General features: G+C 57.1%; 9 protein-coding genes and 1 non-coding gene across 10 annotated transcripts; 4 read left to right on the top strand and 6 right to left on the bottom strand.

Annotated features, from left to right (window-relative positions):
* Positions 1–955: 955 nt before the first annotated feature.
* On the bottom strand, positions 956–1,216 carry VTJ04DRAFT_3866 (uncharacterized protein; the record flags this gene model as incomplete). Its single annotated transcript, XM_069361812.1, has 1 exon — positions 956–1,216. The coding sequence occupies one exon, from the start codon at positions 1,214–1,216 to the stop codon at positions 956–958; it is 261 nt and encodes an 86-aa protein (XP_069222386.1).
* Positions 1,217–3,051: 1,835 nt separating this feature from the next.
* On the top strand, positions 3,052–5,580 carry VTJ04DRAFT_3865 (uncharacterized protein; the record flags this gene model as incomplete). Its single annotated transcript, XM_069361811.1, has 6 exons — positions 3,052–3,981; positions 4,043–4,124; positions 4,195–4,542; positions 4,602–5,064; positions 5,119–5,206; positions 5,269–5,580. 6 exons carry the CDS (start codon positions 3,052–3,054, stop codon positions 5,578–5,580), a joined length of 2,223 nt encoding a protein of 740 aa, XP_069222385.1.
* A 157-nt stretch (positions 5,581–5,737) lies between these two features.
* Positions 5,738–6,090, bottom strand: VTJ04DRAFT_3864 (uncharacterized protein; the record flags this gene model as incomplete). The annotated part of the gene is made up of 2 exons (XM_069361810.1): positions 5,738–5,947; positions 5,992–6,090. 2 exons carry the CDS (start codon positions 6,088–6,090, stop codon positions 5,738–5,740), a joined length of 309 nt encoding a protein of 102 aa, XP_069222384.1.
* An 814-nt stretch (positions 6,091–6,904) lies between these two features.
* Positions 6,905–7,543, top strand: VTJ04DRAFT_3863 (uncharacterized protein; the record flags this gene model as incomplete). Its single annotated transcript, XM_069361809.1, has 2 exons — positions 6,905–6,941; positions 7,026–7,543. The coding sequence occupies 2 exons, from the start codon at positions 6,905–6,907 to the stop codon at positions 7,541–7,543; spliced, it is 555 nt and encodes a 184-aa protein (XP_069222383.1).
* Positions 7,544–8,206: 663 nt separating this feature from the next.
* Positions 8,207–13,159, bottom strand: VTJ04DRAFT_3862 (uncharacterized protein; the record flags this gene model as incomplete). The annotated part of the gene is made up of 3 exons (XM_069361808.1): positions 8,207–8,626; positions 8,728–12,836; positions 13,027–13,159. 3 exons carry the CDS (start codon positions 13,157–13,159, stop codon positions 8,207–8,209), a joined length of 4,662 nt encoding a protein of 1,553 aa, XP_069222382.1.
* Positions 13,160–14,243: 1,084 nt separating this feature from the next.
* VTJ04DRAFT_3861 (uncharacterized protein) lies at positions 14,244–15,117 on the bottom strand (the record flags this gene model as incomplete). The annotated part of the gene is made up of 6 exons (XM_069361807.1): positions 14,244–14,375; positions 14,433–14,513; positions 14,587–14,732; positions 14,798–14,814; positions 14,879–14,989; positions 15,059–15,117. The coding sequence occupies 6 exons, from the start codon at positions 15,115–15,117 to the stop codon at positions 14,244–14,246; spliced, it is 546 nt and encodes a 181-aa protein (XP_069222381.1).
* A 1,045-nt stretch (positions 15,118–16,162) lies between these two features.
* Positions 16,163–17,413, top strand: VTJ04DRAFT_3860 (uncharacterized protein; the record flags this gene model as incomplete). Its single annotated transcript, XM_069361806.1, has 1 exon — positions 16,163–17,413. The coding sequence occupies one exon, from the start codon at positions 16,163–16,165 to the stop codon at positions 17,411–17,413; it is 1,251 nt and encodes a 416-aa protein (XP_069222380.1).
* A 388-nt stretch (positions 17,414–17,801) lies between these two features.
* Positions 17,802–20,541, bottom strand: VTJ04DRAFT_3859 (uncharacterized protein; the record flags this gene model as incomplete). Its single annotated transcript, XM_069361804.1, has 5 exons — positions 17,802–18,391; positions 18,452–18,686; positions 18,751–20,178; positions 20,242–20,426; positions 20,493–20,541. The coding sequence occupies 5 exons, from the start codon at positions 20,539–20,541 to the stop codon at positions 17,802–17,804; spliced, it is 2,487 nt and encodes an 828-aa protein (XP_069222379.1).
* Positions 20,542–22,262: 1,721 nt separating this feature from the next.
* Positions 22,263–22,334, bottom strand: VTJ04DRAFT_t35. Its single transcript has one exon. It is a non-coding gene; the product is annotated as a tRNA-Arg (tRNA).
* A 296-nt stretch (positions 22,335–22,630) lies between these two features.
* Positions 22,631–23,393, top strand: VTJ04DRAFT_3858 (uncharacterized protein; the record flags this gene model as incomplete). Its single annotated transcript, XM_069361803.1, has 4 exons — positions 22,631–22,675; positions 22,744–23,038; positions 23,113–23,210; positions 23,280–23,393. The coding sequence occupies 4 exons, from the start codon at positions 22,631–22,633 to the stop codon at positions 23,391–23,393; spliced, it is 552 nt and encodes a 183-aa protein (XP_069222378.1).
* Positions 23,394–23,689: the final 296 nt, after the last annotated feature.

The following is a 23,689-nucleotide window of genomic DNA, read 5'->3' as shown; positions in this document are numbered from 1 at the left end:
TCTACTTGCGTGCTCAGTGGCAGCTTCGATATATAGGAACCCGAAAAACAAGGGATTTGTGGTCGATCACGACTTGGGAAATTTCATGAAAGAAAACAGCTTCCGGATAGGGTTGTCCGGTGGTGTTCCCAATCCCCGAGCAATACTCCGCATGGGTCAGGTAGTTATCAGCTCGGGTTACCCCATTTGGATGAGGTTCGCTGGGTGGATGTGCTTACCAGGCCAGCTTGTCACGAGCGCGATTCGTCACCTGAGGGTAAAACAACTGTTGTCCCTCGCCCGGCGGTGCAGTGTGTCAGGTTTGCAAATAAGTGTTGATGTCTGATGAGCTAGGCAGGCCGGAGGAGGATCGAGTTGGTCTCTCTGATTTTCTCCCAAGTTTTACATCAAAAAGCTTGTTGGCCCTGTTCAAGGTCAGCGCGGCCAGTTCAGTGCCAGCACAGCCAGCAGCAAGGCGCAGGTCGCATGCGTTGCCGCGGCACCAGACCCGCGTACAGACCTCACCAGCCGCAGAGGTCGAATCTTCCCTTCTGCTGGTTGTATCTGCAAACACTGGAGAGCGAAGCGCGCTTCGCATCCGCCTTGGAGGGTAATATTCCGTCCCTTCCGTCATCCAGTTCCGTTGCGGACTGATGGAAGGACACCGGTTCTCAACGCCCGGGCAGCGTGTGACCCAGCCTGTAGTATGGATAAAAACAGCCCTGGCCCGGCGTAGCGTCTCGGTGGAGGTGATGTCTCGAACCTGGCTGGTTGAGTTTTTATTCAAAGGTGGCCAGGCTGATCGACTTGGACGTTTGGTGCATCAAAATCGATGATTGCGGCCACCGTGTAAGGGCACTGTTTGATAAGGTGCCCCTCCGCAGCCCATGCCAGGCGCGAGCATGCCAACCGCTGTCGGCCAGTTCCTTCATGACATCAACGCTCCGGGGTGCTCTAGTGCGCCGTTGTTCAATACTTACGGACCGTCCTGATTCTTAACTGCAAAAGGGAGCGTGGCCGTCGCCCTCGATTGCACGGCGCCCCGCCTCTCGTCGCACAGATCAATGGCATCAAAGAGCTCGATCTGCTTGATAAATGTGGGCACAACACCCTTGCATGCAGCAACCGCAGACTTTGTTAAGTACAGAGTGCGTCCCGTCACGGGAAACCAGCAGCAGTGCTGCTTGGCCAGGTAAGTAGGTCGAGCGGGCCATCCGAGCCGAGATAACGTGAGCATCTGGTCGACCAGTTCTTCCACAAGAACAGCTCAAGTTCCCCTGCCCTGGTTAAGCAACGCAATGATGGGAGTTTCACGGAGCAAACACGGCCGATCAGAAAGCTGGGAAATGTGCACTGAAGGCGTCAAAGAGAGTAGGAAGACAGAGAGGTTTGGGTGGAAGAGGTTGATCTGACGAGATGACACTGTTTCGGGGAGACTTGGAGACTTCCAAGAAGCCCCTCGAGACCCCGCACCCACATCAACCACATCATCCTGGGGAGCAGGGAATGGAGAATGGGGGATGGCAAGCAAAACGGCCCACCCGAGGCGTGGAGTGGCGCTGCTGCACCGGACCGACATGTCAAAGAAAACAGGCGACGTGAAATGCGGCACTGAAAATCATGTCCGGTTCGACTGAGGAAAATCGGAGATGGGCAGGAACGAGAAAAATGGGGAGGGGGAAATGGGCTGGTGCTGCAACCCAAGCAATGAAAGCAGGAGCAACCCAAAAGCACAGCAAGCGCTTGCCCAAGTTTGTTTGATGCAAATCTCGAGTATTCGCACTGTCTTCCTGACAGTTTCAACCGCGAGAACCCTGGAAGGATCGTGCCGCAGCACCGTGCCAACTGCTTCTCTGACGGAGCATAGCAAAGGACGTCAAGAGATGGAGAACAGGCCAAGGCGAAAGTCGGGCCTTGCTTGGCAGGTGCCAACCCGCGGCACTCGGCCGCCTTGACCTCCACGATCAAGGTGTGCATCGAAGACGACACTGTATAGAAGATTGTTCTTTCTCGTCGGACAATCCGGGGTTTATTGAAAGACGAAGCTCAGAGGAAAAGAGGAATCAAATCCAGAAAGCAAAATGTTTCTCTCGAAGCAAAAGGAGGCGATAAAGTCGGCCAGAAATGGCACCTGAAGCGGACTCCCCGACAAAAACATGCTAGGGCAACGGCACAATCAGCCCGTTCTCAGCCCGTTGACCGTCCCACTTCCCCCCAGCCCCATCTCCCGTGTCTTTCTCTTCACTGTTTCTGGCCAAGGCCCTGCCAGGCGCTGCCACGCTCCAAACAACCAAACACGGGCCTGGCACTGGGCTGGCAACCGAGCTCCCCTAGCACCGGTGTTTCTGTGAGAGCGTCGCCGCTGGGGCCACTTCGCCTTGGACAGTCACAGTGTTGGTGCAGCAGGGCATCAGGGTCATGGCCCGCTCCCTCGTTCCGTAGAGAGAAGCCCCAGCCCAGAGATTTCGATTTGCATCGACGACAAGACTGCCTCGACCGGAAGCATCCTGGACTTTTGGACCGTCACAGAATTTCTCCCACCACTCTGACCAACACTGCCCATCTTTCGTCGTCCCGAGGGGCAAAAAACCGTCTCTATCTCGCTCTGTGCAACAAATGCCGCCTCCGCAACCCACCGAAATCCATCCGTTGAACACCTGAACCCAGAAACGCAACCTGGAGCCGCCACGGTCGAATCAGAACTCCTTCTGCCCACCAGAGGCAGAGGGACTGGACTCCCCAGCATCCCGTCTTTCCTCTCCTCGACAGCGTTGTTCCTGCTCCTGCTGCTGTCTTTCTCCTCATGCCAAATTGACAGGAGACCGGCCCGACCAAGAACAAGACCAGGCGACGGCCAGCAGGCTCCGTGCTTCCTGGGCTGCACCGTCCCATCTCACCTTCAAGCCCGTTTCTTGCCCGGAATCTCCTTCATCTTCTTCCTCCCCTTCTTCCCTTCTTCCACCACCGCAACCCTCTTCTTCCTCTTCCGCAAACACTTCCCACCGCATTCTGCTGCCGCCTCCTCGTCCTTTTCCGTCGAGGACTACCGCGAGCAGCGCCCAGAACACGACAATGTCGACCCCGACGACGGCTACTGCCACGCTGCCGCCCTACAGTTCGCATCGCTTCCACTACCCGCACCACCAGCCACCGCAGCAGCAGCAACAGCAACAGCAGCAGCATCAATCATTTCCGCAGGCCAACACGTCGTCGCAGCGCCAGCCAAACCCGCCAATTCTCCCTCCGGCTTCCCGCCTGCCCTATCCGGCTCCCAACGGGTACTCATCGCCGGCACACCACTCTGTGGCTGCTCTGCCACCTCCGACCGATCATCCCTCGACAAGACTCGGTTCTCAGGCTTCGGCCGATGCCAGCGTTGCCCCCCCCTCGCATTCCGACCACGTCTACCCGACCATGTCCTCCGCGACGACGGCATCCCACATCCCCCAGCCCGTAGCCCAGCCCCCTCGCAAGAGGAGGCGATCGAGGGTTCCGGACTGGAAAGATTTTTACAAAAACGGGCTTCCGAAAGAAATCATCGTCATTGAAGACACACCCGAACCCGCGCCACAGCCTGCGACTGCACCTTCGACCGTTGCTCCCGCGACAACTGCCGCTGCCGCCACCGTCAACAGTGTCAACGGTGCGAACAGCTCATCAGTCAAGAAGAGGAAACGTGACGATGGCACCGCTCCCTATGACCCTGTCCACCACAGTGCAGCCATCGGCTCCCACACGCCAAGCAAGTCGACCGTCGCTAGTGATCGGACGAGCTCCGCCATACAAACCACGGCTGCCACTTCGTTGTCGTCCAACAGCCAATGCGATTATGAGACTCAGCCCGGCACAAAGCGAAAGCGGACCACCCGCCAACAAATCGCCAACGAAACAAGGCGACGTGAGGCCGTCGTCAACTACAACCCGGACCCTCTGGCTGACTATCACGCCCCGCCGCTGCCCATCAAGAAGGCCCGCGATGTGCACATCAAAGTCATTCATGACGTAAGTTTTGACGCCCTGTCGATTCGAGTGCATGGCACACTGGTTGACACAAATGATACAGCCGCCTCACTGCAAAAATGTTCGGGTTGACGACGACGATGGGCACTACATTGTCGTCCCCGATAACGACCTGACTGATCGATGTACGTTTTTTCAACCTTTCATAATGGGTGCCGATATGGCATTTCGCATGCTGACAACGATACGTTGCAGATCGAATGGTCAAGCTCCTCGGCCAAGGCACGTTCGGCAAAGTTGTGCAGGCCAAGGACAAGGTAACGGGCAAGTTCGTGGCCATCAAGATTATCCGGTCCGTCCAAAAGTATCGCGAGGCGAGCAAGATCGAGCTCCGCGTCCTGGAGACGCTGCGGGCCAACGACCAAGAGAACCGCAACCGCTGCATCCACTTCCGTGACTGCTTCGACTACCGCGGCCACATCTGCATCGTTATGGACTTGTTGGGCCAAAGCGTCTTTGACTTCCTCAAGAGCAACAACTTTGTGCCCTTCCCCAACAGTCAAATCCAAAACTTCGCTCGTCAACTACTCACGAGCGTTGCCTGTACGTCCGATTTTCGCCTTGCCCTCCCGGTTCGCCGAGGCAATACTAACATGGAACAGTCCTTCACGACTTGAACCTGATCCACACGGACCTGAAGCCCGAGAACATCCTCTTGTGCCACAATGAATATCAGACTTTCACGTACAACAGGAAAATCCCGTCGGCAAGCACGGCAAACAGTAATCGTCAGGCCAGTCAACGGAAGGTGCTCCTGGACACGGAGATCCGCCTTATCGACTTTGGTTCAGCGACTTTCCAGGACGAGTACCACTCTTCGGTTGTGTCGACACGCCACTATCGGGCTCCCGAAATCATCCTTGGCCTCGGCTGGTCATTCCCCTGTGACATCTGGAGCATAGGCTGCATCCTAGTCGAGTTCTTTACCGGCGACGCCCTGTTCCAGACGCACGATAATCTTGAGCACCTGGCCATGATGGAGGCCGTCGTCGATCAAAAGGTTGATCCGGCCCTCATCCAGCAAGTGAATCGGATGACTCGGAATGGTGGAAATCCTGCCGCGAAGTACGTACAGTCGTGTGTTTTTCATCGTTGGCCAGATGCTTACAAGGTTATCAGGTATTTCAAGCGGCTCAAGCTTGACTATCCCACCCCGGAGACCACTAGGGCTTCCCGGAGGTTCGTCAAGGCCATGAAGAAGCTACCGGTGTGTATCCACCACTCCACAAATGCTCGTTCCCGGCTGAGACTGACATTTTTCTGTTTCAGGATATCATTCCGCCGACCAACCGTTTCCTGGCTCAATTCCTGGATCTTCTCCAGAAGATCTTTGTCTACGACCCGGCTCGTCGCATCACAGCCAAGCAGGCACTACAGCACCCTTGGTTCCGTGAGGTTGCCCACCCCGATGACGGCACTGAGGCACGCCGCATCCGCATTGAGAAGATTCTGCGCGGCGAGCTTCCTGGCCATACCCTTCCGCCGGATTACAACCCGAACAGTACCACTCTGGGGCCTGCCCCTCCGCCTGGCCATCCTGCTGCTGCTCCAGGCGTGGATGAGAGAACAGGCAGGAGGTGACATGGTTGAAAAAAATGCGGTAGCGTTGTTTTTTTCTGGTTTTTGCTTTCCTTTGTGTTTTGAAATGTCATGCCGTCGCGAATAACGGTTCACGAAGGGACATTCTTATCATGTTTGCCACTGAGGGTCGGTATATGGGTATCATTTATTTTCCCTGTCATGGTCGTGTGTGGTTGTGGATGAAGAAGCTTGGGGCCAGGGGTTGATGAGGAAAGTCGGGGGGTGGAGAGTGTGGGAATTGTTTTGATGTTATAGGGCAGGGACACAGGCTTTGTTTTTCGGACGTTGGGGATTGCGTATATCTTGTCTTGTCACACTCTCTACACTCGTCGTTCACACTGGGCTGGCCGGACAGGTGTGTGGTAGGCTGTTTCGTGGCCTTCTCGTTCAGTTTCTCTCTGCCTATTTTACTGGGAGGGCATGAACAGGGTCAAAGTAATGTTGATGTTGAGGATTAGGAGAGAAGAGTTGTAGGATGACAGATGAGATGGGTCTGGTGCTGTTGGTCATAACGTCATGTCATGGACTGGACGGTCATGGTCAGGTCATTGGTCACGGTCAATGATTGATGCATAGGTATGTTCCGGCAACGCTACAGGGGGATGGAAGACCTCTCAGGTTGTAGGTTCGGCATGCTGGGTACTATGGTAAGGTAAGGTAGGTTAGGTAGGGTAGGTAAGGGCTGTACCTGAGGTACTTAGTTGTATGGGATATCCACGTGTAGAATCAACGGCATGAATGGTGCGCAGTATTTGGTGCCGCATAGGAGGGCTTATGGATGTGACAACTAGAGTTTCCAGGTTTGTCTGTCGCCGGAGGTCTCATTCCAGGCCCGATTGGGTTGGGTGGGTTCCATTCCCGGCTCAAGCATATCTAAATAAAGAGTTATTGCTTCTCTTCGCTGAGAGATGGAAATAGGGACACCTGGTAAATACGAATTCTCTTGTACATGAGAATCCATTTGTGGAAGTAAATGATTCAAATCCAACGTTGGTTTTTATGTGACTGCATCTTGGTCTCTTGCTTGGCGATCAACAAGGCTGAAGGGCTGGGGGCTGTGGCACTGAAATGGCCAATCAGAAGCAGGCTTGCCCTGCGGCCCGGGGCTTCCGCTCGCAGCCTTCCCGCCTTGCCTCGTTCTTGGCGTCATCGTCACCAACCAAGCATTGGACTCTGCTTTCACTTCATCCACCTTCAGGCCCTGAATCATTTCAGTCACTCGGAGCCCGAGTCTCCGCAATCTATCACCAATTGCGGTACCCTCAACCAAGCATACAAGTAGATCTCTCCCATCACCAACCATCTTCAAGTTTGAGCCGCAACCATGGCGCCCATAACCCCCGACCTTCAAGAAGTCCAAGGTACTACTCTACTCCCCATCTCCAGAACAACAGCATGCTCTCCCACCACCAAGTAACTAACCATGTCCCCAACCCTTCCAACAGACGATATCAAAAATGTCATCCAAGACCTCTTCCACCTCCTCGTCCAAACCACAAACTACGACGCCTTCTCCCACCGCTCGACGCGCGACGCCCTGGCCCAGGGCTTCCAAACCCTCGACTCGTCGCTGGCCCGCGTGCACGCCGTCACCACCCCGTCCTCTGCGCACTTCTCCCCGCGCGCCGCCAACCGTCCCATCCCCGAGCCGCTCATCCACTACGTCGAGAACGGCCGCAACCCGGACATTTACACGCGCGAGTTCGTCGAGCTGGTGCGCCGCATGAACCAGCTCGCGCGGGGCAAAGCGCACGCGTTTGGGCAGTTTCGGGATATATTGGCAAGGGAGATGGCGGCGGCGTTACCGGAGGTGAGGGATGATGTGAAGAAGGTGTTGGACGCCACGGGGGGTAGGAGGTTGGAGGATATTATTCTTGGGGAGGAGAATGCTGCTGCTTCTGCTGCGTCTGGAACCGAAGCGGCGGCGGCGACGGGGCTTGGGGGTCAGGGACAGAGTTCGTAGGTCAGCTGCGGGTTTTGATTCCACCGACTGAAGAAGGACGGTAAACTGGGAATGGCATTCCTGGGGAGAACGAGGGGGTGGGGAGATTGACAAAATGCAGTCATGCAAGGAGGAACATGTGCCGGCATCGGGGGTTGAAATGGGACATCTGGCAAGATACCCGGGTTATTATCGTGGCATGGCACAGGGACGGCGTATGGGCGTTTATGGATCTCATGCTACATCTTCGGAATAAAGCATCTATGTACCTGATGGGATTGAGTAAAGAGTCAAGATTTTTGGGCTGCTGTCAAGAACTGGCTGAGGGAAGGCTTGGTGATACTCTCACGAACATGGACACGTTATCAAAAAGCGACTCCCATTCTCGAAAACAATATGTCTCATTCGAGATGATGAGGACAGACAGCCATGCTCAGCGCCGAGGCGATGTTGGCCCATACCGAAATGCACTCCTCCCTCCATTCTCCCATCTAAAATACCTAAGTATGCTCCCCAACAACACATCCACAATCCAGAGAAACCATACATGGGAGTAAGCAATGACAAAGACGATGAATCGAACAGGTATATCCCACACGAAAACCTCCAGCTTCTCTATCCCACCGTCGGCCTACTCGAACATTTCATACCCCAGCTCCCCCACCTCTCTCTCTTACTATCTTCTTACTCATTACTCAACGCCTGCAGCGCCTGAGTCAAAGGCACTATCCTCAAACTCCTCCCCCTCTTGAGCGGGCTCGGCGGCCGCCCTCCTGCTTCACTCCCACTCGGGGAAGCAGCAGGGGGGTTACTCGGAGGGTGCATGATCGTCGGGCTGAGCTCGTCCCTCCACTTCCTGAAGCATGCCTTGAGATCCCGCGGGATGCCCTCCAGCACGATGGTCGACACCGGCACGAACGGCCTGTCCTCCATTCCCGCGGCCAGGATGGCGTACTCCTGCGCAAAGTCAAGCGCGTTGCGGAACGCGGGATACTTGGCCTTGGACCGGGCGCCGACGAGAATGTAGAGCTCAAAGAAGGCGTCGAGGACATAGATGTTGGACGGGGACAGGTCGTGTTGCGAGAAGGGGGCGATTTCCGTGACCTGGTTAAAAAGCGAAGACATTTCCCAGGTTAGCGAGTGTCCTTGTAAGGCAAACAAAACAGACAAGAATAGAACTGGATAGGTGAAAGTCAAAAACTCACCGGTGACGCCGCATCCTCCACCCCAAACAACCGACACCCATACCTCTCATACCCGCCCTTCAACCGCCAATGATCGGCGCTCGGCCAGCGTCCCCTCCCATCCTCCGCACCAAACACATTCCAAAACGCGTTCTGCTCCATCCCCTCATCAACCTCTACCAGTTCCCCCGTCGGCGCCATCTCCATCCCCACCAACCTTGCGCAGCTAATCTCCTCCACTGAGCTGCCCCTGCCCTTCCACAACCAGCACCTGCCGCCCTGCTGCGGCGAAACCACCAGGTACACGAACCCGGAGCACAAGCTCTGGGGCGTGAAATCCACCTCATCAAAGACGACCTGGCCCATGTATCTCCTCCCACAAAGCATCGCGGGCGACAGCGAGTCGAATTTGTTCCGCTCGCCGCGGCGCGTCATCACCACTCCGCCGAGCGCCTGCAAGAACTCAGCCGTCTCCTTGCCCTGCCTCATGCGGACCAACCTCCCGCCGCCGTACCCGCGCGCCTCGCGGGCGGCGAAGAGGCTGGCGTCCTCCACGTCCGCTTGCGGGACCTCGTCGCCAGCCCAGAAGTACACCTCGTCCCACCTGCGTCCGCTCGCGTCGACGTAGGTGTGCGGCAAGAGATACATCTCCCTTTCGAACAGGACCCTCTCGTGGTGCGCGGGAACGGGGGATTTCTTGCCGTCCTTGGACAGCTGCAGCAGCTGGGCGCGCTGGGTCTGGATTGGTTGAGCGGAAGCGGGGCGGAGGGACAGGATCTCGGCTGCGTCGGCGGTGTATTTGTGCTTGCGCGCCGGGCGGGACGGGCCGAAGAAGTCGTCGATGAGGGAGGTGACGTCGGAGGAAGGTGATTTGGTAGACGCGCGGATCGGGGAGGTTCGACGCGGGGAGGAAGAAGAAGTTGGAGGCGGGGATGCGATGGAGGGCGGGGTTGGGAGAGGACGGCTAGCTGAAGTGGTTGATGTTGTTGTCAGCGGTGCGGGCCGGTCGTCGAGGGGCCGGGGTTCCGCAGACCTGGAGAAGGGGGAGGCGTTGCTCAGACCAGCCGAGACCAAACCAGATCCGCCAGTGGGTTGACGCCTGAGAGCTAGCGGCGCGGGCTTTGGCTCTGGCTCGGGCTGCTTCATCGAAGCGTTGTCGAACAACGCTGGGAACCGATCCTTGACGGGTGAAGCAGGCCGCGACTTGACTGAGTTCGACCTCTCCTTGGTCGGCGACGCCGGCTTAGTCGGCTCAATAACCGGGCTCGGTTGACTCTCCTCACTGAGGAACCGTGACATCCTCTTCAAATCGAGCTTCTTCGGGGAAGGGGGTTGCGAAGTAGCATCGCCAGATGGCTCGAGCTTGGGCGATTGCTGGCTGAGCGCCGTCAGCGCGGCCACTTGCTCATGCACCTTGGTCGGCGAGCGAGGGCGAGTCTTGACTGGGGTGGATCCAACCACAGCAACTGGTTGTCCAGCAGATTTTGGCTCCTCCTTGGGCAGGCGACGGGAGGAGTCGACCAGAGAGATAACATCGGAGTCAGCCTTCGGAGGCTGGCTGAGCTCAGTTGGTGTGAGGGCAAATCGCCCGGGCTTGGGAGAGATAACCGGCTTCTCTGGCTTGAGCTGCTCCGGCTTGGACTCCTCTGCCTTCGGGAAGGGGAAGGCTTTCGGTTCAAACCGGCCGAGAGTAGCAGTCGGCGTAGCTGGCTTCTCCGTGGCGCTAGCCTGAGCCTCCTTGACAGCAGATGGCACAGTAGAAGGGGCCTTCCTCTTAGGGCCACGAGCCCGGTTCTTGGTCAAGTGCGTCAACTGAGGCCCAGGGCCGGTGGGTTGCTCATCATCAGCCTGAGACGTCGTCGCGGCACCAGCCCCCGATCCCTTCGGTCCGGCTGCCATCGGAGGCGGACCGCGCGCAATGAGGCCGGCCAGGGCGGGGTTAAACCGCTCGGCCAACCCCCCGACCTTTCCGCCGACGCGACCCAAAGCCTCCGAGGACTTCTGGGTCCTGACCGGCAGCGTGGCCGAACTCGTTGAAGTCGTAGTGGTCGCCTCCTTCTCTGCGGCTGTCTGGGTCTGCGCTCCCCTCAATGTCCCCGTCTTCTGGAGCTCCAACCTCTTGGCAATGCCCTCCGGCACGGTCTGCTGCTGTTCTGCGACAAAGCTCTTCCCCCTCTCCCTGGTCACGCTCCTGCTCTCCTCCTGCGCCTCCTTCTCTGCGGACGTCTGGGTCTGCGTTCCCCTCAACGTCCCTGTCCTCTGGAGCTCCAGCCTTTTGGCAATACCCTCCGGCAAGGTCTGCTGCTGTTCCGCGACAAAGCTCTTGCCCCTCTCCCTGGTCACGCTCCTGCCTTCCTCCTGCGCCTTCTTGAACTCGTCCTTCTTCTTGAGAATCGCCTCCTTAAACTCATCGACGTGCTCTGTCTTCTTAGGCCCGCCTGTCACGTGCAGTGCCGCCTTGCCGCGGAGAATGTTATCCTTGAGCTCATCTGGCGCGACGTAGCTTTGGGTTTTGGCCCTGCGCAGGGTACCGAAGACGCTCTTGAGCTCGTTCGCGGGGTCGGTTGGTGTGGAGGTTTCCCCGGCCTGAGGAGGTGGCGCACGGGGTTTAAGGTTGGCGCGGAAATCGCTGGGTTTGGAGGGGACATCTGGCTTGGCCGTAGTCGAAGTGTCGCTTTGGGCTGACCCAGAGCCTTCTGTGGCAGGAGACGTCTTGCGGAGTGTTCCGCGCAGGGAAGCAATCGCAGGCTTTTCGGTAGCTGGGACCGTGGGAACCGTCGGCAGGCCGCTGAGAGCGCTCGGCTTCAGATCTGCGCCCATAGGGGTCGACCTCATAAGCCCGCCAGTCTTGATTTCCGGTTTCTTTGGAGCGACCGATGCGGAACGGGCCAGGTCAGCGCTTGTCTTCTGAGCCTTGGCCTTGTTGAGCTCAACCATCCATGCCGGCTGGGCCGGGGCTGCGGCGGCGGGTTTGGCTTTGGGAGACTCAGGCTTATTCAGCGCCGCCTCGAGCCAAGAGCCTTTCGTGGGACTCCATCTCCGAGGGTCCATGGTTTTGGACGGGCTCACTGGTGGTGTCGTCTTCCCGTCGTCAGTTGCCTTCCCTAATGCCGCAGCAGCGGGCTGGGACTCGGCCTGAGGCTCCTTGTCATCGGCCGACGCGGCTGGCGCAAACTCAGAGGGCATGCCGATTATACTCTTCGGGCGCACGCTGGTCACGGGGGTGGTTGGACGGTCAAGGCTGGACGTAGTCGTGGTGCGGGTGGGGTCAACACGTTGCAAACCAGCCGGCGAGTTCACACTCCAGCGCTTGACGCTGTCGGAGCGCTTCATCATGGCACTCTGGACGAAGCCGCCCATGCCCTTGGTGGGGGACACCGGCCGTGTTGGCGATGTCCGGCTCGGGGAAACTGAAGCCGAGCTCTTCGCAGACGCGGGTTCCCCGCTCTCGGTGTTCTCGCCGGCTGGCGGATCGAGGCGAGGAGTCCCGGTCAGAGAAAGCGGCGGGGCGACCTTACTGGGAGTGGCCGGCAGATCCGAGTCCTCCTTCTTTGGCTCGGAAACCGAACTCCGGGCCATACCCGGGAGCTGAGTCCTTGCCGATGAGTGGTCGACCGTGTCCTGGTCTTCGACCTGGGACTTGCGGAATGCGCCGGCACCGCGTCCCGGATCTTGAGTCTGGCGGAACCATGACGGGTCCTTGCTGGCCAGAGTCTGGGCAATCTGCTCGCGCGACAAGGTCGGCTCTTCAGCCGAGGCAGAAGCTGGGCCGGGGGCGATCCGAGCAGCGTTCTCTGCGGCGACCATGGATAACGGCCGGCTTTTGGGGCGATCCTGAGAGGTCGGTCGTCTCTGCCACGAGAGACCGCCGCGGGCGGACGGCATGGCCATGGATGGGGACGGAGGCACGCTGGTGCGTTTCGGGTCAAGGTCAAACGGGGAGTCGTTTTCTTTCGTCGGGGAGCTCGAGGGATCGGCAGCCATGTTGATGGGAGTTCCGGGGCTTGCCGGGATCGGGGACTCGAGGGTTGTGCCGTCAGCGGCAGAAGGGAGAATACCGACTCGGTGGGCTGCTGGAGGCGGTGTGTTGGCCGGGGACGACTTTTGCGGCGAGATGGATCTTGCGCGCTCTGTGAGGACAAATACACGTCAGATTATTGTCTCCTTGGAAAATCGGTCTCAAAAACCCAGCAACCCCTCCGCCGAGAGAGGGAGGGAGAGCATTGACCGCGGAGAGAGAAAAGATGCCCAAGCACACCACAAGCAACGCCGAGAGGAAACATAAACACACAAAAGCCACATAACCAATGGATGACGAACCTAGACGTCTGGCCTGGCGTTCCCTCTTCTCCTGCAGAATCTTCTCCTCGAGCTCTTTCGAGTCCTCCACTACATCGCGGCGCTCCTTCAGCAGCTCGACTGAGCGCAGAAAGTCGGATACTTCGTCGGACATGTTGTTTGTTTCTGTTTCCGAGACGGCGGCCTCGGCATGACACGCAGCGGAAATATGCAGGATATCGGGTATCGGGAGGAGTGGTGTCGCAGGGGTGGAGAGAGAACGCCGCGAGGGCTGGCTGTTTGTCCGTGTCTTGGAGGGAAGAAAGAGGGGTGATGTTGTTGTTGACTTTCAGGAAACCTGACAGGACCCGAGCCTGTGTTACTCAGCGCTTGTTTCTGGGTTGGTCGCCCCTGAACAATGGAGGGGCATGCCTGATGTGGCATCTGATAGGCCGGCGGTGCCCTGTCTCAGCGCCTTTTCGTGAGTGGGTCGACAGACAGCGGGATCCGACAGTGGGGGCTTCTGCTTCTGTGTCACGGCTGTAACATGGCGTAACGTCGACGATGTGCAGAACAATGCGACGTGGAACACCAATGGTTTTGTTTCAGATGGATCTGATCTTGTGTCTATCCCTCTCAGAGTATTTCAATTTTCTGTGTTATTTTTATTCAAGGGTTAGTATAATAAGTGAGAAGGTGAGCTTCTTTATTCTTGGTTCTCAATTTCACCAAGGTCCCAGACAACCAGGTATTTTTGTTTGTTTTTTTCTGGTTGTCCGGGTGACGGTCAGATTCAGGGACGGGGACCCAACACCCAGGACAATCCATTCTCGGGAACCGGTGGCATCAAGACACTGCTGTGTCATCCGTCATGTCTGTGACTGTTCAACAGCCAATTGCATCACGAAAAACATCTCCGAGCGTTTGATGTCTCCTGTGCACTGGATCTTGTCTCCTCCATCTATTTGTTGGAGGCCGGGCTCCGGCAGCATCGGCGGTACGGATATGATCAGCTGCTCGCGGTGAGATGTTGGCAAGTTCAGGGCATGCAGTTGTGTTGGCTTTGGGACGCGTGATTGTCTCAACCAACTGTTGAGGCATGCTTCTCGGATTAAGAGATGGCCGCAGGCAAGTCCGGTAACGACGCGGGCCCTCTATCAAGAGCAGCAGACGACAGGATAATTTTACATACAAAACCTGGCCCGCCCTGACAACGGGTCCTATAGAGCATGGCCCATTCCATCATCCCCAAGAGCCCGTCAGTACAAAAACAGACGGGCCTTGGCGTCCTCGACAACCCAACTCAACCCCTCTCGAAGATTCTCGCCTGTCATGGCACTGCATGGGAGGATTGTCCATTGATGGGTGCGAATCTCGTCTAACCGGAGAGCCTGTCATCAATGTCAGGCAAGGACGGATGGAAAAAGTGGAAAATGTGGGGAACAAACCGCTGATAGCTCCTCGCTGGTCATGCACCCTTTGACATCGGTCTTGTTGGCAAAGACAAGCAGGCTTGCTCCTGACAGTCGCTGTGTGTTGTTCCCGTGTCAGCCAGCAGACATGTTGGACTGGGGCTCATTTCTTCAACTGTAGCGAGCTCACCTCTTCCAGCAGCAATCCGTGGAGCTCTTGGCGGCAGTCGTCCACACGTAGCCTATCAGTCGAGTCGACGACCCAAATCAGGGCATCGGTCTTCTCAAAATAGTTGCGCCAGTATGAGCGCAGTGTCTTTTGGCCACCAACATCCCCTGACACCTTGAGTTAGAAGGCTGGGCTCAGATGAGCTGACAGGACCGGCAAGGATGAGACTCACAGATATTGAGTTTGTATCTTTGAAGAAGGTCATGGTCAGAAGGCGACTTGAAGATGATACATGGGTAAAGATAGAGCTTACCCGTCGAAATCTATTGTCTTGATGATGAAGCCGAGGGTTGGGCTGACGGTGTTGACATCTTCCCCCATGATATGTTTGACGATGGTGGTCTTCCCTGCATTGTCGAGGCCACTGGACACAAAAAGTCTTTTAGCACATGTTCATTCATTCACTGAAGAGTATGTACCATGGTGTTCGTACAGCATCAGGATTCGGAGCTCCTTATCCTTGAGTCTTGCTTTCCGCAAGATTGACAGCATTTTTGGGTTGGTTGTGTGTTACTTTGCTCGACCAGCAAGATGGGGAACGTCAAGCAAACTTCAGGATTCCAGCTGCTTGCCGTTCTCATGGAAAGTCAGGGTTGAAAACACATACGATAAGCAGATGGGTGATGCCTAAAATGGGGGGAAAACTGCAGAGCGATTGGCTGCGAGGGCTTGATCGGATGGAGCTCACGTGACGACTTACATCAACATCAACATGAGCAAACGACGATGACTAGCAACCTGGGTCCCCTATATAAGAGTCCTCTGCCATATGATATGACAATAGGGGCTCTAAGAGACCTCCTTTTTGATATATTGAGACTAGACAAGCACACATAGGTTGTGTTCCTCATGTCCTCAATCCCTCGGGAAGCCACGTGCAAACGGATCGAGAATAGTCCCGTGATGGAAAGCACTTTCCACATTAAGGTTTTGAGGTGTTGATGAATGAAGACTTCAGAACCTTTCATCATTTCGTCCGATGCTGGAGTGGGCGCCCGCTCCAGAAACCCCTTATAAGATAGTTTAATGTTTTCTCTTGAAAAAGCCCTGTAAGGTTTAGGTTTGAGTTCAAGGCGGGACCCAACCACACTTCTTTCACTGCACACAAATATTTCAACCATCAACCATTTCCTCTCGAAAAACTTTTCTTCTTCAAAAGCGACTCGACAAGGTTTCCATTTCCACACCTTTTGCTCTCTCGCTACAAGAGCTGGAGAAAAGCCAGTCACCCCGGGTCGCCAACAACAAACCTCGTCTACCACGCGGACCATCACTCATGTAAGTACATCACCTCACTCCATTATCACAACGACATTTGCTCCAAGCAGACGCACGTCCAAAAACCCTGTCTGGGATTCTGGCTGCCGTCGCTTCGTGAATCAAGAAATCTTCTTGAGGTCTCTCACAACCTGTCCCTCATCTTACATCATCCTTTTCTCATCACTCGAAAGCTGACCCCTTCTTCAGCACAACAACTACAAGGTTCATTTACTTCACAACTTTTTGCTTGCTCACTCCAGAGCCTGCCGTTTTCATCATGGACGCCTCTGAGAAGAAATCTGCATTACCGGCGGTGGCCTTTCCCATCACCCCGGTGACCGACTCAACCACCGCAGCGGTCACGGGTGCTGTCGTCAAAGACACATCAACTCCGACTCATCAAACGACCAAAATCAACCTTCCGATTCACGGGAATCGTCGCGGAAATAATAACCGTCGCCGCGGATACCGGAACATGTCATCTCCTTATCACAACCAGAGCAACCAGAACGCCGACACCCCACTCAACCCATTGACCGACCTTGCCAGCAAGTCCCCCGCTGAACAGTGGGACCAACTGGCCCAGACTCGGCCTCATCCGACAAACAATGTCGGAACAAACACCACCCAACAAGGATCCGGAGGTCGTGATGGCGTAAGGGGTGGTCGCGGTGGAGGCAGGGCCGGTCGAGGAGGCCGCGGAGGCTCGAGAGGTGGACGTGGTGGACGAAACAACCACGGAAACGATACGAACCAGGAACCACAGGCTTTTCACCATCGCGGCGGATATCCTGGAGGTTGCCGTGGCCGTGGCCGGGGCGGACAAAATGGTCGAGGCCGTGGCAATGGCCGCCGGTATAACAACGGCTGGCAGGGCCAGGTCCCGGACTGCCCACCCGAAGTCCTCGCCTTGGCCATGCCTGACCCAGATACGGACGAGTCGACGGTCTTGGGCAAGACTTCCTTGTTCAGCTCGTTTGACGGGCACTTCAGCAACCCGGACGCCCCCCAGAACATGCAGGCTGAGCCCGATATCCGTAACCAGATCGGCCTGGTGCCTAAATTTTACAACTTCTATACCAGTGCCCCGGAGGAGCCGTTCAAACTGGCTGGACTCTCCGTTTACGACTGGGAGGGCTGCCGGCCCATCGAGAAGGACGAGATTTTTCAGTCGTACTCGTTCTTCCACAAGTTCACCAGCAGCTGGGTGGAGCAAACCGACTGCGAGGGGAGAAACGCTCATGGCATCTTCGACATGCCTGAGCATTGGAAGTCCGACATCGACACCAACACCAGCTGTCTCCTCCCGCCATTGGTCCACCCAGAGACCATCTTCAATACTGACGGTGTCGATCCAAACTTGGACTTCCGCAGGCAGAATTTCACTGCCAACATTCTCCTTTATAAGCACTTCCTCAAGTTGAAGGAGGAAAGGCGCAAGAGGATGGAGGAAGGGAATGTCACGAAGGGTGGTTCTGGAGACGTCAGGCCCTCTCGCATTGTTAGGAGGGGCGAGAACCTGCGGTAGGTGGCGTGACAGAGAACAAGGAGAGAGGATTCGGGCGGGGGATAATGTTCTGATGTACTATGTACATATCATGGAGACGGGGGGATATCAAGTAGAGTTGTGTAACGCACCTCTGGTAACGGCATTGCGTGGCTTACCAGCAGAGGCCCAAGTGGGATGGAGGGAGAGCAAATGGCAGGATCATGGAGATGACTTCAGCACACAGCACCCACCACAACCACACAACCTGAGGAACACCCACACGAATGAGAAGCGGACTTTGTACGATCGTCTACCTCAAGAAAATATGTACATCAAGAAAGTGAATTGCCAAGTATGCACACGAATCGACAAGGGATCAACACATCAACCCTTCAACTTCTATCCCTCCCCCCCCATCACAAGCCCCTTACAGGCACTGCGAATACCACTCATTAAGCGGCGTGCAAGTCAAGCCCTTCTCACAGAAGAAGCTGCCCGTCCACTGCCTACCACCGCACTGTCCCCACTTGGGCACCGCCTGGGGAGTCCTGAGCGCCAGGATCCTCTGCGCCGCGTGCTCCGCAGCCGTAACAATGTACGAGCTGGGATTCGTCGTCGGGACGCCAGGGAAGATACTTGCGTCGACGACGAACAGGTTATCCGTGCCGTACACGCGGGTGTCCAGATCGACAACCGCCGTGCCGCCGGTCCGCCCGTCGTCCCAGCCCAGCTTGGCCGTGCCCATCCAGTGGTTGGACCGCCGGTTGCCGGGCGAGACGACCATGCTCTCGACGTACTCGCGCGGCGAGATGGCGGGATCTGGGTGAGCCCACTCCAGCCCGGGGACGTTCTTGAGGGCGTTCTGCAGGTTGATGATGCCTTGGATGACGGCCTCGCGGTCGTTGGGGTCCTTGAGGTAAGGGACGTCCGAAACGATGGTGGTGAGGGATGGGGTGATGGTCATGCGGCCGCGCGAGGTGGCGCCGCGGCCGAGGTATTGGGACATGGTCATCGCTTCTGGGAGGTTGTTAGTAACGGATATGGGGCAACTTGGGTTGGGGAAACGGGGACACGTACGGCCATTGGGAGTGCCAAGGCTGCCCTCAACGCGGGCAGTCCACTGGAGCTGGCGGACGATGCCGTCCTTGCCGCGGATTTCCTCCCAAAACATGGGACCAATGTTGGGAGCGGCCTGGGCGAGGATGCCGCTGCGGCTGCTGAGGTACTGGTTCTTGTCGCCCTCGATGGGGTTGATCCAGGCCTCGTAGAAGTCGTAGAAGCTCACGTTGGGGTGGAGGATGACGGTGTCGGTCTTTGAGTCTGTCAGTCTTCTTCTCTTACTCTCTCCTCGATGTTTGTCTCTTGATGTCACTTACGTTGAGATGGTCATCCAGGTTGTAGCCAACCGGCAGCTCGATCCACGAGTCCTCCGAGATCATAGTCGGACCGTCGATCTCCGAAGCCTTGACGACCTCAAGCTGGTCCTTGGGGCCGATACCGCTGCGCAGCAGGATCTTAGCGCTGCCGAAGGTGCCCGCGGACAGGATGACACGGCCCGAGACGGGGGTGACGGGGACGACGCCCTGGTAGCCACCGTTGCGGAACGGCTCGACCTCGACGCCGGTGACGTGACCGCTCTGGCGGATCACGCGGCGCACCGACGTGTTCAGCCACAGGGTGAAGTTGGGGCGCGACTTGGCGCTGCGCAGGTACGTGGCCAGCGGGCCGCCGCGCTCGCCGTTCGAGAACATGAAGGGCGCAGGGGAGAAGGTCCGGTTCTTTTGATCCGGAGCCTGGTTCGCGGTAACCCGGCTCCAGCCGCCAGCCGCTAGGCCGCTGGCAAGCACCTCAAAGCCCTCCTGGTAGTACCGCTTGCCATCCATCGACGGGGTGTCGGTGCCCGGGATGCGCGAGAAGACGCGGTTGATGGCCGCCTGCACATCCCTAGCTTTCCAGCCGGACGGGAAGAGATAATCCCAATCCAGCGAGTACGGCTTGAACCACAGACCGGCATTGACCGCCGTACCACCGCCGAGCACGCAGCCGGCCATCTGGTCGGTGTCCTCGCAGGCGATGCCCTTAGAGTCAACCCAGATCTGGTTGCAGAGACCGGGGACGTCGAAGCGCGTCAGGCCGGTGCCAGCCAACCACTCCGGGCCCAGGCTGCCACCGTGCTCGCCAGTCGAGGCGAAGCCCTTCTCAATCAGAAGGACCTTCTTGCCCGCCTCGCTGAGCCGGTCCGCCAGTGGCAGACCGCCGGCGCCGCCGCCAACGATAATGTAATCAAACTCGGCGTCCTCGGGGACGGGCACGCCCTCAACCTCGCCGCCGCCCTCGCCGTCGCAAACGGCCTCGGGCACGTGCGTCGCCAGGGCCGCCCACTCGGGGTACGACGGGCTGACGGCGTTGCCGTCGAGCACGGCGCCCCAGATGCCCATGCCGTTGTTGTGCTGCTCGAGCTCGATCTGATCCGGGCAGGTCGGGTTGCCGGGGGACGGGAAGGCCTGGACCCAGCCGAGAACGAGGAAGCCGGAGCTGGTGGAGGCAGGGGCGCCGCCCGTGTCGGAGCGCAGGCAGTTCTGGCAGCGGAAGATGAGGGAGAAGTGGGAGCCGTTGATCTTGGACGAGATTTGTGTAATCTCGGCGTCGCCCTTGAAGACGTCAGGCATGGCGTAGCCGGTGGCGTGGCGCAGCGAGGTGTAGACCTCGTTTTCGTGCGGCCAGGCCGTGATGAGCAGCGAGTTGGGCATGCCGCCGTTAAGAGAGAAGCCGCACCAGCCATGGCCGTCGGGCGAGGAGCATTCCTAAACGGAGGTGTATCAGCAGGAGGGATTCGGGAAGAGGTGTGGTAGGGTTGGGCAACGTACCAGGTAGCCGATGAACTCGGAAGAATCGGTGCTGAGGGCGTTCTCAGGCAGGGCCATACCAAAGGTGAAGCCGCCCTGGGTCCGGGGGTCGTCGGGAGAGAGGCCCCATGTGTTGAAGGTGATGCCGGTGTCGGGGTCAGTGAAGGTGTTCGGGGCATTGTTCTGGGCCAGGGCAGACGGCAGGACTAGATCGATCGGCTGTTAGTACACACTTGAGGAAGTGCTGGTGCTACAAGCTGAAGACAACTTACACGCTGCCGTCGCCGCGAGGGCGCCAACAAGACGAGACGCGGTCCTCATGTCGGGCAACAGGTCCGGGCTGTCCTCAACTCGGCCAGCATGCCTGTCCAGGACAATTCCCGTGGAGAGAGAGAGGATGGGAGTGGTCCCTTATAATACCCCAGAGTGTTTACCCTCCCCCCGCCTAGGTTCAACGGCGCTCCCGCGACTAGGTCCGGGGCATGTCACGTTCGGGGAGGATCCAATCTTGTCGGCGGGGAAGGCCAAAATTGTGAGATGCGAATCAAGGCACAAGGAAACCTCCGGTAGGTGGGAATCTGCGGACCCCCTTGCCGGACGCCATAGCAAAAGATGCTTGGGATGCAACTCCAGAGCAGCATCCCGGGGGTCGGCAGGGCGAGCTCCATTGAGCACGTTTGCAAGGCCCTCGCGGAGCGCAGACGGTTAGGCTTACTCGAGACTTACAGAAGCAATCCACAGCGGCGCGTGAGTGCGTCATCGGTGCGGATACATAGTGCTGTTTATACACAGAGTTGACATCTCTGCCGTCTGGCCCCCAACTCGGAGACGGGATCACGTCAACAACGTGCCCTTCTTGTTTGGCTATAGGCCGGGGAAATTCATCATGGCGATCCTTCGACATTTACAAGCGCCGTTGTAAACAGCTCCCTACACAATTCTGGCTTCCGATTATCAAGGGATCGTGACACAGAAGAGGGGAAGGGCAGTGATGAGTGAGGGTGTTTGTTGATGCTGAGCTTTGATAGGAGTCCACTCCACAGTCTCACCGAGCCGCCGTTCCAAACCAGGTTGTCAAAGCGACTCACATCCTTAGCAGCCAGGGGGCAATCCAACGTGGAGGTCACGTCCCGGGATTTCAGGTTGGCAGGCCGAAAGGGGGCCCAATGGGAAGGCGGACGATTCGGATCGGCACAGCGACCGAAATGCCCAGGGGTTGTGTTCCTGGGACTTGGACTCCCGGCAAGCCGGGCGCTTTTCCGGAAACGAACTACACGGCACGTCGCCTCCGAGATTTCTTGGTGCTTCCGCCGTTGCCTCCGAGGGGGAATTTTTGGACACTTCAAGAATGGGAAATTATTGTGTCTTGAAAATTCCCATTCACACATCCAAGGCATGAATGGCCGTTATGTTTGCCAACGGTGTGTCAACATGTGAGGTTGTATGGATGGATGTGATATGTTGAGGGAACTAGTGCTAGTAACTCAGCAGGACGTCGTAGCAGTCCCAGAGAGCCGCAACAACTACCCAAAGAATAAACTTGCCCCTAGGACCAACGGTGAGAAAATGCCAGACACGAAACCGAACAGGAAGGTCTCGCAGCAGCCCCGAAAACCTGGTTTTGTTCACAGTCCCTGTCCATTTCAACGGTCGTCGACTGGACCGCTTCTTGTCGGCTCCAGCTGCTTGTCACGCCGCCCACCTCGTTGACGCAACGGTACCATGAGGGCATGTCTGGTGTCCATTTCGCTTCTCGGACAGCCGCATCTGGGCGCGGGGTACCAGGCGCCGTATTCCTCGAGTTGGAGATGGTAGAAAAAAGAGAGGCGTTGTCATGGATTCGCGTTGGCAGGGCCATCAGAGTGGGCTGTGGCAAGGCATGAACCACACGCCTCTTGGGTGGAGGGCCTAGTCATTTTTATGCAGAGACGGAACGGCGGCGGGAGCCACCGTCGACTTCCCCTGGATGAAACAAACCGTTGGAGAAGCAAAAGGAACGTCCAAATCCATCAGAAGAGGTTCTGGGCAAAAAGCAGAACAGTCGACCCACGTGCGGCTCGAACGCACAATCTCCAGAGCCGAAATCTGGCGCCTTACCATTTGGCCAGCGGGCCTTTTGTTGATCTTTAGCAGAAATGCAAGCAACCGCCAGCTCATAAACGCAAACGGTAACTACTCACCGCAGTGGCTGGGTGGCTGAGGAGCGCCACGCAAGCGGGTAAAGGTGGGTCTTGCCAAGCCATTGAATGTGGGGCACCAGCTCGCGATAGCCATGAACTTTTTTGCGATAAGATAGAATGTCTGGAACAACATCAAGGTTCAATGAATTGAAGCTCCAAAACGACATCCCCTCCCTCCTAGTGAACTACACAGCATCTTCCTCCCGTAAAACAGACAAACCACCACCAAAATGCGCCCATTAACAGATCAAGAAATGAAAACCGTGTTGGACAAGGTACCACCTCCTCCAATTCTCACCCCAAGCAACACCATTCCTCTCGCTGACACAGCACCAAACAACAGCTCGCCAACTACATGTCCGACCTCAAATCCCTCATCGCGCCCCTCGAGGACGGCGACCGCTACGTCTTCCGGCTGCAGCACAACCGCGTTTACTACGTCAAGCTCTCCATCGCCAACCTGGCGACCTGTGTCAGCCGCGACGCCCTCCTCAGCCTGGGCACCTGCCTGGGCAAGATGACCAAGTCGGGCAAGTTCCGCCTGCATATCACGGCGCTCCCGATCCTGGCCAAGGGTGCGAGGCATAAGATTTGGGTCAAGGAGAACGGCGCGCAGCCGTTTTTGTATGGGTCGAATAGTGCGTTGGCTTTCCCACTGTCGGTCGGTTATGGAGAGTTGTTGGGGAGGTGCTGACAGATTTTGGTCATACAGTTGTTAAAGCGCATGTTGGTCGGTGGTCGGAGGATTGTCCCGAGCATCAGGGCTGCGTGGTGTATAACATGGCGGACATTCCGCTTGGGTTCGGCGTGGTAAGTGTGCCCTGTCTTCGCGTAAGCCCAAAGAGGAGAGGAGAGAAAGGCTGACATTGCATGACGTAGACCGCCAGGAGTACTGCCGAGGCTCGCCGCCTGGACCCAACAGGCATCGTGTGCTTCCGGCAAGCGGATTGCGGCGAGTACCTCCGTGATGAGGACACGCTGTTTGCGGGTTAAGGTTATCTGGATTATCTGGATGATTGCGGGATGATTGCGGGCGGTTAGGAAATGGTAATGAGTTAGTTAGGAAGTCAGGGGCATGCCACGGCAAAAAGCAGACTGAGGACAGGCGTCAGGCGTATGCATCATGTTTATACCATACCAATTCTCGGGGCTTTTGATGTTCCTATCAAACGGATCTATCAAGTTCTAAATCAAACTTCCCAAACCAATGCTACCCATCACCCAACAGAAGTGCTGGCTCTATTTGTCTATTTTTAACCCTCAGAACCCCACCTTTACCATAGCCCAAC

This window comes from Mycothermus thermophilus (genome assembly GCF_041956435.1).
Source record: "Mycothermus thermophilus strain CBS 625.91 unplaced genomic scaffold VTJ04scaffold_2, whole genome shotgun sequence".
NCBI lineage: Eukaryota > Fungi > Ascomycota > Sordariomycetes > Sordariales > Chaetomiaceae > Mycothermus > Mycothermus thermophilus.
The sequence above is the reverse complement of the archived record's forward strand: the minus strand, read 5'-3'. Positions and strand labels throughout refer to the sequence as shown.